Raw genomic sequence first — 14,990 nt, forward strand, 5'->3', positions numbered from 1 at the left:
CATGTGGGTAGAGTTAAAGTGACTATGCATAAATAATTAACAGAGTAGCAGCAGCGTAAAAATATGTGGTGGGGGGCAGTGCAAATAGTCCGGGTAGCCATGATTAGCTGTTCAGGAGTCTTATGGCCTGGGGCTGGAAGCTGTTGAGAAGTCTTTTGGACCTAGACTTGGCACTCCGGTACCGCTTGCCGTGCGGTAGCAGAGAGAACAGTCTATGACTAGGGTGGCTGGAGTCTTTGATAATTTTGAGGGCCTTCCTCTGACACCGCCTGGTATAGAGGTCCTGGGTGGCAGAAAGCTTGTCCCCAGTGATGTACTGGGCCGTACACGCTACCCTCTGTAGTGCTTTGCGGTCGGAGGCCGAGCAGTTGCCATACCAGGCGGTGATGCAACCAGTCAGGATGCTCTCGATGGTGCAGCTGTAGAGTTTTTTGAGGATCTGAGGACCCATGACAAATCTTTTCAGTCTCCTGAGGGGGAATAGGCTTTGTCGTGCCCTCTTCATGACTGTCTTGGTGTGTTTGGACCATGATAGTTCGTTGGTGATGTGGACACCAAGGAACTTGAAGCTCTCAACATATTCCACTACAGCCCCGTCGATGAGAATGGGGGCGTGCTCAGTCCTCTTTTTTTTTCCTGTAGTCCACAATCATCTCCTTTGTCTTGGTCACGTTGAGGGAGAGGTTGTTATCCTGGCACCACACGGCCAGGTCTCTGACCTCCTCCCTATAGGCTGTCTCATCGTTGTCGGTGATCAGGCCTACCACTGTTGTGTCGTCTGCAAACTTAATGATGGTGTTGGAGTCGTGCCTGGCCATGCAGTCATGGGTGAACAGGGAGTACAGGAGGGGACTGAGCACGCACCCCTGAGGGGCCCCCGTGTTGAGGATCAGTGTGGCAGATGTGTTGTTACCTACCCTTACCACCTGGTGGCGGCCCGTCAGGAAGTCCAGGATCCAGTTGCAGAGGGAGGTGTTTAGTTCCAGGATCCTTAGCTTAGTGATGAGCTTTGAGGGCACTATGGTGTTGAATGCTGAGCTGTAGTCAATGAATAGCATTCTCACGTAGATGTTCCTCTTGTCCAGGTGGGAAAGGGCAGTGTGGAGTGCAATAGAGATTGCATCATCTGTGGATCTGTTGGGGCGGTATGCAAATTGGAGTGGGTCTAGGGTTTCTGGGATAATGGTGTTGATGTGAGCCATGACCAGCCTTTCAAAGCACTTCATGGCTACAGACGTCAGTGCTACGGGTCGGTAGTCATTTAGGCAGGTTATCTTAGTGTCCTTGGGCACGGGGACTATGGTGGTCTGCTTGAAACATGTTGGTATTACAGACTCAGTCAGGGACATGTTGAAAATGTCAGTGAAGACACTTGCCATTTGGTCAGCACATGCTCGGAGTACACGTCCTGGTAATCCGTCTGGCCCTGCGGCCTTGTGAATGTTGACCTGCTTAAAAGTCTTACTCACATCGGCTACGGAGAGCGTGATCACATAGTCATCCGGAACAGCTGGTGCTCTCATGCATGCTTCAGTGTTGCTTGCCTCGAAGCGAGCATAGAAGTGGTTTAGCTCGTCTGGAAGTCTTGTGTCACTGGGCAGCTCGCGGCTGTGCTTCCCTTTGTAGTCTGTAATAGTTTTCGAGCCCTGCCACATCCGACAAGCGTCAGAGCCGGTGTAGTACGATTCAATCTTAGTCCTGTATTGACTCTTTGCCTGTTTGATGGTTCGTCTGAGGGCATAGCGGGATTTCTTATAAGCGTCCGGGTTAGAGTCCCACTCCTTGAAAGCGGCAGCTCCACCCTTTAGCTCAGTGCGGATGTTGCCTGTAATCCATGGCTTCTGGTTGGGGTATGTACGTACGGTCACTGTGGGGACGACATCAACGATGCACTTATTGATGATGCCAGTGACTGATGTGGTGTACTCCTCAATGCTATCTGAAGAATCCCGGAACATGTTCCAGTCTGTGCTAGCAAAACAGTCCTGTAGCTTAGCATCTGCGTCATCTGACCACTTTTTTATTAACCGAGTCACTGGTGCTTCCTGCTTTAGTTTTTGCTTATAAGCAGGAATCAGGAGGATAGAGTTATGGTCAGATTTGCCAAATGGAGGGCGAGGGAGAGCTTTGTATGCGTCTCTGTGTGTGGAGTAAAGGTGGTCTAGAGTTTTTTTCCTCTGGTTGCACATTTAACATGCTGGTAGAAAGTAGGTCGAACAGATTTAAGTTTCCCTGCATTAAAGTCCCCGGCCACTAGGAGCGCTGCCTCTGGATGAGCGTTTTCCTGTTCACTTATGGCCTTATACATCTCATTCAGTGCAATCTTAATGCCAGCATTGGTTTGTGGTGGTAAATAGACAGCTATGAAAAATATAGATGAAAACTCTCTTGGTAAATAGTGTGGTCTACAGCTTATCATAATATACTCTACCTCAGGCGAGCAAAACCTCGAGACTTCCTTAGTATTTGATTTTGTGCACCAGCTGTTGTTTACAAATATACACAGACCGCCACCCCTTGTCTTACCAGAGTCAGCCGTTCTATCCTGCCGATGTAGCGTATAGCCCGCTAGCATGTTGTCCATGTCGTCGTTCAGCCATGACTCGGTGAAACATAAGATATTACAGTTTTTAATGTCCCGCTGGTAGGATAACAGTAATCTTAGGTCATCCAATCTATTCTCAAATGATTGAAGATTGGCTAATAGGATTGATGGGAGCGGCAGTTTACTCGCTCGCCATCGGATCCTTACAAGGCACCCCGACCTACGTCTACGTTATCTCTGTTTCTTTCTCATGCGAATGACGGGGATTTGGGCCTTGTCGGGTGTCTGTAGGATATCCTTTGTGTCTGACTTGTTGAAGAAAAAATATTTGTCCAATACGAGGTGAGTAATCGCTGTCCTGATATCCAGAAACTATTTTTGGTTATAAGAGACGATGGCAGAAACATTATATACAGAATAAATGACAAATAATGCGGAAAAACACACATAATAGTACAATTGGTTAGAGGGCTGTAAAACGGCAGCCATCTTCTCCGGCGCCATTCAGGTATAATGAATGGTCATACATTTGGTTAGGAAGTGCAGCTCAGTTTCCACCTCATTTTGTGGGCAGTGTGCACATAGCCTGTCTTCTCTTGAGAGCCAGGTCTGCCTACGGCCGGCGGCCTTTCTCAATAGCAAGGCTATGCTCACTGAGTCTGTACATAGTCAAAGCTTTCCTTCATTTTGGGTCTGTCACAGTGGTCAGGTATTCTGCCACTGTGTACTCTCTGTTTAGGGCCAAATTGCGTTCTAGTTTGCTCAGTTTTTCTGTTAATTCTTTATGTGTCCTGAACCATTGTCAAATAGCCTATATCTGTGTAGAAAAGAAGAAAGCACACACTTCTGAGAGAAGCCTGTAGTGCCTATAAGTGATGGGGGACCTTGTCTGTGTGATTTTAGAGAAGGGGTTATGGGGTTATGGGGTTATGGGGTTCAAAATGAAAAAAAAGAAGAAGAAAAAAGACTAAATGGTTATGGATCAAGGTCACTACAAATGAGATTCTGTATCTAAGAGAAAAACATTTGTACTTTCTCATCATGCAACACATGAAATTAGAATAAAGATGAGACCGCTTGTGAGATAGCTTAGCTATTCTAATGATTCAATTTCCAATTATTCATTTTTAGAAAAGTTTAGAAAAGTGACTTTCAGAATCCAAACTATTGTCAATGTGAAGGTTCTGGACATAAAAAAAAAAAAAAAAACATGTTCCACTGATGAGTAAGACGCAAATCAACTTTATTTTTATTATTAATTTGTTGCTTTGGCGTAGGACAGGTCTTAAAGAATTATGTAGAAACCTTCTACTTCAGTGCGTCATCAGACTCTCTTACTTCATTCGCTTCACTTGGACATTCCGATTACAACAGGAACAATAAGCAGAGGAGGGTCATAGGGGAACGTTTGAAAGTAATATTAACCATATGCAAAATACCACAACGGATGTTAGTCATCACACAGCTCCGAGGAAGCACCTGTCAAGTAAATGTACTTGCTTAATTGATATAAAGCGAATGAGATACCTGCCTTCTATCCCTTGCTATATAACCTAGTGCAGTACTACAGCGTGGTCACAAAGACACAACAGGACCAAAGTGAAGGCACTAAAGAGCGGCAGAGCTCGCCGACTAGAGCAGAGATAGAACTGAGGCGAGGTCGCAACCAAGGAGGGAACATATAATTTTTTGCGCACGCTTGAGGCACTTATTTGGAGAGGAGAAGATACCAATTTCCACAGGTGTCAACATCGAGTCATAGAGAGTGGTTAAAAAACATTTAAACTCAGTTTACAAGTGCTCGAACAGCCTATTTCTACTTTTGAAAATCGAAACAAACGAAGAAAGAAGACTTTTACGGCTGAAGAATTACACGCAACAGATAGCTGCATCATGAAATTACTTCTACCGCTTGTAATAGCTTTTCTTGCTATCGCCCAAGTTTTTTGTGAAGAAATTGGTCCAGAAGAAGATCTTGATTATTGGATGAACGATCAAATTACGGTAGGCATGATTTAATGATTTAATGTAAAACAATAAAAATATTTTTGGCCTAATTTGTTGGTTAGAATCGCCTATTAAACGAATTCAAAAAATGTGACATGGAAAAATGTATGATTGCTTAACTATGGGGAAAATAATGTTTAATTTGATGGCACAGCCTTGTGTTTTGTATCACCAAAATTATTGAATGGAATTTCAACCAATTTCTATCAAATAAAATAAATCTAAAATATTTGTGTGCTTTTATAAAATAATTCACCTGTTTGGAGAGTTTGGTCATGCGTAATTACGCATGTATAGAGACAAAACATCAATCATTCTACCCGCAATACAAATTCTATGTCGGGTGAAATATTTGTTATGATTCAATGGGCATAAAGTATGAGCTCTGAGCTAAGTGTGCTTCCATCATTACCTTAGTCCCAGACTGAAGCTCTATTCACATGTAGCGCACGTTCTCCCTTTGACATTGCGGGTTGGGCGCCTGCCAAGTCTCCGGGCGTGGCTCTTGGGGTTTATTTCTCATAATCTGCAGTCGATTTGGGAACATTCAGCAGGTTACGCAGAGCGTTTTAACAAGGCGGGTGGGCTATACAATAAGGAAGGAACCAACGGACCTGGGATGTCTTGGATAATTGATGGGTACTTTAATGCGCGTGGTGCATTAGCCATTAGCAGCCGTTGGGCCACTGCTTAGACTAATGCTGACCTGTAGGCTACCCCGTCAGATAAAAATAGGATCGGATATGAAAGTTCACACGGGGTGTCTTTACTGTTTTATATTGATTGCTCTGCGAGATTAGATCTAGTGCCATAAAAGTGTACAATATTTTACGCAGAGGTACAGGTTGGTAGGCTATAAGGGAGTCAGTCTCCCCCTCCCTCATCCTATTCCCTACTCTGGTGTCTAATGTTCCGTTAATTAGATTTTCTCCTTCGTGCAGGACGAGTGGCTGTCATCTGACCCATTCGGAGAGATACTGCGGAGAATGACACGGAAACCGCGGCCGCATCAGTTCTTTGGCCTGATGGGGAAACGCTCCTCCGGTAAGACTGTGCTTCCTCGCGCATCGCCCTGTCCTCACCCTTCACGCTCTATAAGGCACTTTCCCGTTTATTGAAATTAAATGGAATGACATTATTTATATGCATTATTAATGCGCTTATTAATTACATACTGTATATCAATCTCTTTACGCACGTTTTTAGCTTATTCATAAATTCATAAATTAGATAATTATAGGCCTACATTGATTGAAGTCCCCCCCTTATTCCAACAGCAAATCCACAGATAACCCGAAAAAGTAAGTGAAAAACATATAATTAATTCATTAATTCATATTTTTCATTTATCTTGGAGAACATTTCCCAGAAAATGTTCCAATTGTCCATGCATTCTGAAAAATTAAGCCATGATTTAGTTATAATTCGTTTTTCTGACATTGTGTTACAAAGGTGAAAGGACCGTGTGGACAGTGTGTAGGCAGGCAGGTGTAGCCAATCAGACCATTTCGCAATGTTGGGGAAAATCTATTATGAGATCAACCCAGGTGATGATGGCGTTATTTGCACATTGGGTCAGGTGGACCATGTGACAAGTGATGAAGCTTGATGACGTTAACTCCATGAGTAGGAGGGATTAGGGATGCCACAGGTCCTTCACCTGTACTTCACCAGTACTCCTATGTGGGTGAGAGGAGTCATGCTAACCAGAGGGGTGACAGGGTGTGATAGGTGGGGTGAGAAGAGGGGTGAGAGGGGGTGAGGGAGAAGACAGGCTGGTGTCACATATCAAGTGCCATAGGCCAACAGGTCCTCATTACCATGCATGGGAGGGAGAACACACACCAAATGTTGCCCAGCAGTAAAAAACAACAAAATGCGGGGTTGAATAATGATATTTATTTTTGGATAATGGTAAATAAAAGTAGAGCGAGAAAGAGAGAGATAGAGAGAGACCTGTCAAATGTTTTCATTAAATCACAACCCACACAGCTAACAGGTCGGTTGACAGGATTTTAGGATGCAGTAGGTGGTAGTCTTAATTCTGCCTTGAAGACCCCTCTATTCCCTCGCTAGGATACCTAGTCTTAATTCTGCCTTGAAGACCCCTCTATTCCCTCGCTAGGATACCTAGTCTTAATTCTGCCTTGAAGACCCCTCTATTCCCTCGCTAGGATACCTAGTCTTAATTCTGCCTTGAAGACCCCTCTATTCCCTCGCTAGGATACCTAGTCTTAATTCTGCCTTGAAGACCCCTCTATTCCCTCGCTAGGATACCTAGTCTTAATTCTGCCTTGAAGACCCCTCTATTCCCTCGCTAGGATACCTGTACTTAATTCTGCCATGAAGACCCCTCGCTGTCTCCCCTCTGTTCAGTCATTGAGGCATTTCCTAAATGAATCCCCCACACAGCGGAGGCATCAAGTGCATCATAAATACATGTATCTGGTGTAGACCAACATTTTGCCAGAGCCTTGATGCAGGCATGACTGTACATCACTCATTAGCGGCAAGGAGAGAGAGAGAAAGTGAGTGAGGGTGGGAGATAGAAGGAGAGAGAAAGAGAGATGTGGAGAGAGAGTGAAGGAGAGAGATGGAGAGAGAGAGGGAGGGAGAGAAAGGGGGAGAGAGAGGAAGAGAGCGAGTGCTTCGATCAATGCCCCAAGGACATTTAGGCGTTAAATTAGATTGGTTACGCTGATGATGGAAAGATGGACCCGAGCATCTCACCCTTCCATTTACACAAACTGTATAATATAATATATACATTATATAGTATATATATATAATATGATATATACATTATAATATATATAGTATGTAACACACAGTGGAGGGGCCAAGCACTTATGATGTCCAGGGGGAAAACTGAGAAGAAATATTGCAAGTGACTCGTAACTAGACCACCAATGGAAGATACACATGATGCCATCGCCCCTTTATGATCATCATGATTCCCATATCTCTGATGGGAATATTGAATCATTTAAGTCAATTGATCACATTTGAGTTTACTCCACTTAATTTGAATGAGTATGTTGGATGTATGGACAGAAAGGGTATCTCAGGGATCTCACGAGGAGTTTTATAACCCCAACACTCCCCCGTCTCCCCCACATCCTCCCCCGTATCCCCATTCCCTCCACCCTTATATTATATTCCATTAGTGTGATTGACAGAGGCTGACAGAGATGACAGTCAGTCTGGGACACAAATGTCCCCTCGGGACGTGCATCCTATCCCCACCCTCTTAGGAAAAACAATCTCCAACCACAACCCTTCCTTCCAAAACCTGTGGGTGGGCACCGCTATATCCCTCAGTCACTAGGGTAAGGGGACGGAGTCCGTCCGTCAATTTGCATGAGACTAGAGATCAGTAGGAGGGGTGTAGATATTCTTCACACTCTCTCACCATCGAGGTTATACACTAGGCATTGCATCACTGACAACAATTATGGGTCACACATTATTTGGATAGTCCCATATAGATGATCTACACATGGTCATACTATCAACAAACTATCTGTTGATAAGCAACAGCTTGCTAAGGTTATGGTTAGGGTTAGGTTTAGAATAAGGTTAAGGGTTAAGGTTAGGGCTAGGGTTAAGTTTTGGGTTAGGGTGTAAATAATATAGGCAGTTACTGGAAGAACTCACACCTTTTTGTTCTGCACACCAGTCACTGCATCACTCGCTGTCTGTAATTGCAGTGTCAATGGTATTAGCTGTTACGGGAAGAAACACACCTTTTTCTCCTCTCTTCTCTTCTCTTTCAGGACATAAAATTAACTCATTTGTTGGACTGATGGGTAAGAGGAGCCAAGAGAAACCAGGTAAGGGCCTCATATTTACACTACTGATCGAACCAAGCTGTTCTTAGCTGGCCTGGTTACAAATCCACAATAATTGCTGGAACCGTGCTAACAATGACAATATGAAAATAAACTGTGCTGTGTTATTTACAAACTTTCTCTTTAACTATAGATTCATATGAGTGGAACGCACTACAGAACTACGACAAGCGCCGCTAACCGGTTGGTCTGTCCTCAGTCCTCTGCTATTGGTCCGCTTCTCATCCAGTCATTCCTACAGAAGAGTGGAAGGGGTGTCTGATGCCAAGTTTTGTTTTCTCCAAAATATGTATAGTTAGTCAAACTTATTGTAAGTTACCATAATATAATGTCTGTTTTCACATCGTGTTTTCGTAGCTGTACTGTACCTGACTGTGCCAGTTTCATTTGTCCAGGAAGAAGGGAGCACAAAGGAGGGCAGGATGTGATCTGAATAGGGTTACAAAATTCTGGTCGTTTTCCCCAAAATTCCCAGTTGTTCCATAAATCCTGGTTGTAAGATTAAATCAGAAGGGAAATCGTAAACCAGACATTTTCAGAATCCTCCGATCAGGATTTATGGGAAAACCTGGGACATTTGGGAAAGTTTGCGAAATTTTGCCACCCTCGGTGTGATCTGGTACTCCTACCGTACCTTACAGAAACATTATGTTATTTAATGTATGTCACAGTATTAGTACCATCAGCATATCATATGTTCCAGAGAATACTGTTGTCGTGGACCATCAAAGCAAAGCTCTACCCCAGGGTATGTAAAAAATTGCACTGCCAAGCCCACTGTCTAGTGCCTCGTAACTGTTTTAATCACAACTGATTGTGCTGTAAATAAATGACACACTCTGGTACACTACAGACCTGGTGCTTTATCAGGGCACGCTTTCATTTAAATTGACTGTAAATCAAACTGTCATGTTTATAAAACCAAGATGTATGGTATGATATGACAGAATACTTGTGTGTGATTGTGGCTTGATATATTAAAACTATTTTCTTTATTGGTGGAACTTGAATTTCTTATTTTCACCGATAGGAATATGCTGTGAAACCAAAGGAAGGGAATTGTGTAATGGGTGTAGATATTGTGGAGTGGTGCACCCTCTGAGGGACAAAGAAAGTAGCACACAGAGTTGTAAAATTGGGCAACCCCTCCCTCTCACCATAAGTGGATATGATCCATACTAGGATACCCATACTACTTAGAATGCATTCCCAACATATTGCTTTCTACTTAAATGGTATGCTAGTGCGGATATTGTAATGCAAACTCATGAAGATCATGACCACACAAAAAAAAAAAATAATAACACGTCAGATAGATATTGTCAAGGGTATGGAGCACTTTTTATATCAGCAGCAGTTAGGATGAAATACAGTAGACAGAGACATAGCATTATGTACATCACTTTAGACATCTAATGCTATAGTTTCACACATTTCCATCAGTCTAGACTCTATATGGATCGTAGTTGAGAAAACAAAGTGCAATCAATGCACCATGGTTAGCGTCCAACCTGTCATGTGTCTTTTGGGTTCAGTAGTTTCCTTATGTAATGTCACCCATTATACCAGCCTGTCTCAAGTATGTTTCATCTTCAATTCAATCATGTTGTTCCCAGCATGATATTCTGTATTGTATTGTTATCTTTATTGACTGTTGCTGGGTGTTATCGTCCACCATCAGCACCGACCTTTACCCTAAATGCCCTAAACTCTCTAATGGCCCCTTACACTAAGTCTGAATTTGTCCTGCTAGGTGACCTAAATTGGGACATGCTTAAACCACCTGACCAAGTCCTAAAGCAATGGTACCCCCTAAATCTTTCTCAGATTATTACCAATCCCACAAGGTATGACTCCAAACATCATGAAAAGGCTACTCTCCTTGATGTTATCCTCACAAATAATCCTGATAGGTATCAATCAATCAATCAATTTTATTTTATATAGCCCTTCTTACATCAGCTAATATCTCGAAGTGCTGTACAGAAACCCAGCCTAAAACCCCAAACAGCTAGTAATGCAGGTGTAGAAGTATCAGTCTGGTGTTTTCTGTAATGACCTTAGTGATCACTGTTTTACAGCCTGTGTTCGTAATGGCTGCTCAGTGAAACGACCTGTCCTGATTTGTCATAGACGCTTGCTAAAAAACTTTAATGAGCAAGCCTTCCTTCATGACCTGGCCTCTGTACATTGGTTTAGAATCAGCTTGACTCCCTCTGTCGAAGACGATTGGACCTTCTTTTCTGATATTTTCAGTGGTATTGTTAACAAACACGCCCCCATAAAGGAAATTAGAATTAAAAACAGGTCCAGCCCCTGGTTCGACCGTGATCTGGCAGATTTACTCCACCTCAAGAATTCCATTGGCGAAAAGGCTCGGCACCCGCATACTCAGGCTGACTGGCTCTCGTTCAGGCAAATGAGAAATAAGTGCACTCAGGCTATCCGGAAGTCTAAAGTTAGTTACTTTAAGGAGCAGTTCTCTCTCTGTGGGTCTAACCCCAAGAAGTTCTGGAAAACGGTGAAAGACCTGGAGAATAAACCCTCCTCCTCACAGTTGCCCATGTCCCTTAATGTTGATGATGTGGTTGTTACTGACAAGGAGCACATGGCTGAGCTCTTTAATCACCACTTCATTAAGTCAGGATTCCTATTTGACTCAGCCATGCCTCCTTGCCCGTCCAACATTTCCTCATCTCCCACCCTTTCTAATGCGACTAGCCCCGAAGCTCCTGCCTCTTTTTCCCCCGCTACAAAGTTTCTCCCTGCAGGCGGTCACTGAGTCCGAGGTGCTAAAGGAGCTTCTGAAACCTGACCCAAAAAAAACATCTGAGTCAGATGGTTTAGACCCTTTCTTCTTTAAGATTGCTGCCCCTATCATCGCCAAGCCTATCTCTGACCTTTTTAACCTGCCTCTCCTCTCTGGGGAGGTTCCCATTGCTTGGAAGGCAGCCACGGTGCGTCCTTTATTTAAAGGGTGAGATCAAGCTGATCCTAACTGTTTTAGGCCAATTTCTATTTTGCCCTGTTTATCAAAAGTGTTGGAAAAACTTGTCAATAATCAACTGACTGGATTTGTTGATGTCTATAGTATTCTCTCTGGTATGCAAACTGGTTTCTGCTCAGGTTATGGATGTGTCACTACAACCTTAAAGGTCCTAAATGATGTCACCATTGCCCTTGATTCTAAGCAATGTTGTGCTGCTATTTTTATTGACTTCGCCAAAGCTTTTGATATGGTAGACCATTCCATTCTTGTGGGCCGGCTAAAGAGTATTGGTGTCTCTGAGGGGTCTTCGGCCTGGTTTGCTAACTACCTCTCTCAAAGAGTGCAGTGTATAAAAACAGAACATCTGCTGTCTCAGTCACTGCCTGTCACCAAGGGAGTACCCCAAGGCTCGATCCTAGGCCCCACTCTCTTCTCAATTTACATCAACAACATAGCTCAGGCAGTAGGAAACTCTCTCAGCCATTTATATGCAGATGATACAGTCTTATACTCAGCTGGCCCCTCCCCGGATTTTGTGTTAAAAGCTTTCTTAGTGTCCAACAAGCTTTCTCTGCCCTTAACCTTGTTCTGAACACCTCCAAAACAAAGGTCATGTGGTTCAGTAAGAAGAATGGCCCACCCCTCTCCCCACCGGTGTGCTTACTACCTCTGAGGGTTTAGAGCTTGAGGTAGTCACCTCATACAAGTACTTGGGAGTATGGCTAGACGGTACACTGTCCTTCTCTCAGCACATATCCAAGCTGCAGGCTAAGGTTAAATCTAGACTTGGTTTCCTCTATCGTAATCGCTCCTCTTTCACCCCAGCTGCCAAACTAACCCTGATTCAGATTACCATCCTACTCATGCTAGATTACGGAGACGTAATTTATAGATCGGCAGGTAAGGGTGCTCTCGAGCGGCTATATGTTCTTTAACATTCAGCCATCAGATTTGCCACCAATGCTCCTCATAGGACACACCATTGCACTCTATACTCCTCTGTAAACTGTAAATCTCTGTATACCCATCGCAAGACCCACTGGTTAATGCTTATTTATAAAACCCTCTTAGGCCTCACTCCCCCCTATCTGAGATACCTACTGCATCCCTCATCCTCCACATACAACACCCGTTCTGCCAGTCACATTCTGTTAAATGTCCCCAAAGCACAAACATCCCTGGGTCGCTCCTCTTTTCAGTTCGCTGCAGCTACCGACTGGAACGAGCTGCAAAAAATACTCAAATTGGACAGTTTTATCTCCATCTCTTCATTCAAAGACTCAATCATGGACACTCTTACTGACAGTTGTGGCTGCTTCGCATGATGTATTGTTGTCTCTACCTTCTTGCCCTTTGTGCTGTTGTCTGTGCCCAATAATGTTTGTACCATGTTGTGTTGCTACCATGTTGTTATGTTGTGTTGCTTCCATGCTGTGTTGTCATGTGTTGCTGCCATGCTATGTTGTTGTCTTAGGTCTCTCTTTATGTAGTGTTGTGGTGTCTCTCTTGTGATGTGTGTTTTGTCCTATATTTAATTTTGTATAAGAATTGTTCTTAACTGTCACACCCTGGCTCTGGGACTCTATATGTTGAGCCAGGGTGTGTTCATTCTATGTGTTTAATTCTAGGTTGGTAATTCTGTTGTGTTTATTTCTATGTTGGCTAGAGTGACTCCCAATCAGAGGCAACGAGTGTCAGCTGTCGTTGGTTGTCTCTGATTGGGAGCCATATTTATACTGTCTATTTTCCCTTTGTGTTTGTGGGTTCTTGTTCTGTGTTCGGTCATTGTTACCGTGGACTTCACGAGTCGTTTCTTGTTTTGTTGATTGTGTTCTATTATCACTAAAGATATTAAAGTTAAACATGTTCGTTCATCACGCTGCGCCTTGGTCTATTCCTTACGACGATCGTGACAGAAGAACCCACCATGCAACGACCAAGCAGCGTGTCCAGGGGCAGCTCTTGGGCTGGACATGGGAGGAAGCGTCGGGAGAAGAGACGGTGGAGGCGCGCCGTAGAGAGGAGCAGCGGCGCCAAACGGGTCAACGTCGGACAGGCGAGAGGCAACCCCAGAAAATGTTTAGGGGGGAGCACACGGCATGGACGACGGGGCTGACGGAGGTAGAAAAGGGGCGGATTCAGAAGGCCACCAGGTTACGGATACACCGCCCTGTACGTCCTGTGCGGACGCCTCACACAGAGTGTGTGAGGGTAGGCATTCAGCCAGGACGGGTTGTGGCCGCTCTTCACTCCAGGTCTCCTATCCGTCTCCACAGCCCGGTTCGGCCTGTCCCTGCTCCACGCACCAAGCCTACGGTGTGCGTCGCCAGCCCGGTCCGGCCTGTCCCTGCTCCACGCACCAAGCCTACGGTGTGCGTCGCCAGCCCAGCCCGGCCTGTCCCTGCTCTACGCACCAAGCCTACGGTGTGCGTCGCCAGCCCAGCCCGGCCTGTCCCTGCTCTACGCACCAAGCCTACGGTGTGCGTCGCCAGCCCAGTCCGGCCTGTCCCTGCTCTACGCACCAAGCCTACGGTGTGCGTCGCCAGCCCAGTCCGGCCTGTCCCTGCTCCACGCACCAAGCCTACGGTGTGCGTCGCCAGCCCGGCCCGGCCTGTCCCTGCTCCACGCACCAAGCCTACGGTGTGCGTCACCAGCCCGGCCCGGCCTGTTCCTGCCACTCGCACCAAGTCTACGGTGCGCGTCGCCAGCCCGGCCCGGCCTGTTCCTGCCACTCGCACCAAGTCTACGGTGCGCGTCGCCAGCCCGGCCCGGCCTGTTCCTGCCACTCGCACCAAGTCTACGGTGCGTGTCGCCAGCCCGGCCCGGCCTGTTCCTGCCACTCGCACCAAGTCTACGGTGCGCGTCGCCAGCCCGGCCCGGCCTGTTCCTGCTACTCGCACTAAGCCAGGGGTGCGAGACGTCAGCCTGGTAAGGCCTGTTCCTGCTACTCGCACTAAGCCAGGGGTGCGAGACGTCAGCCTGGTAAGGCCCGTCCCTCCTCCACGCACCAAGCCAGGGGTGCGAGTCGTCAGCCTGGTAAGGCCCGTTCCTCCTCCACGCACTAAGCCAGGGGTGCGAGTCGTCAGCCTGGTAAGGCCCGTTCCTCCTCCACGCACCAAGCCAGGGGTGCGCGTCGTCAGCCTGGTAAGGCCCGTTCCTCCTCCACGCACCAAGCCAGGGGTGCGCGTCGTCAGTCCAGCACAACCCGTGCCTGGGTCACCGGTGCCTGGTAAGGTACCGGTCAACTGCGCCACTATGGAGCTGAAGCTAACCGCTCCTGCTAAGTCCAGTTCAGCTCCAGCCGGCGGGGCCAGACTGGACCAGGGGCGCTATGGGGGGTTTATTGGAGGGTGGTGGTCAAGGCCGGAGCCGGAACCGCCGCCGAGGAGGTATGCCCGCCCAGCCCTCCCCTGTTTTGTTCAAGTTGAGTTAGGGGGGGGTACTGTCACACCCTGGCTCTGGGACTCTATATGTTGAGCCAGGGTGTGTTCATTCTATGTGTTTAATTCTAGGTTGGTAATTCTGTTGTGTTTATTTCTATGTTGGCTAGAGTGACTCCCAATCAGAGGCAACGAGTGTCAGCTGTCGTTGGTTGTCT

The 14,990-nt window shown here is 45.9% G+C and overlaps 1 protein-coding gene across 1 annotated transcript; it reads left to right on the plus strand.

Annotated features, from left to right (window-relative positions):
• The first annotated feature begins 3,902 nt into the window (after positions 1 to 3,902).
• Positions 3,903 to 9,398, plus strand: LOC121571910 (protachykinin). Its single transcript, XM_041883700.2, has 5 exons — positions 3,903 to 4,549; positions 5,494 to 5,596; positions 5,830 to 5,853; positions 8,329 to 8,385; positions 8,537 to 9,398. Exons 1-5 carry the CDS (start codon positions 4,439 to 4,441, stop codon positions 8,581 to 8,583), a joined length of 342 nt encoding a protein of 113 aa, XP_041739634.1. The 5' UTR covers positions 3,903 to 4,438; the 3' UTR covers positions 8,584 to 9,398.
• Positions 9,399 to 14,990: the final 5,592 nt, after the last annotated feature.

This window comes from Coregonus clupeaformis, chromosome 8, assembly GCF_020615455.1.
Source record: "Coregonus clupeaformis isolate EN_2021a chromosome 8, ASM2061545v1, whole genome shotgun sequence".
In the NCBI taxonomy this organism is placed as follows: domain Eukaryota; kingdom Metazoa; phylum Chordata; class Actinopteri; order Salmoniformes; family Salmonidae; genus Coregonus; species Coregonus clupeaformis.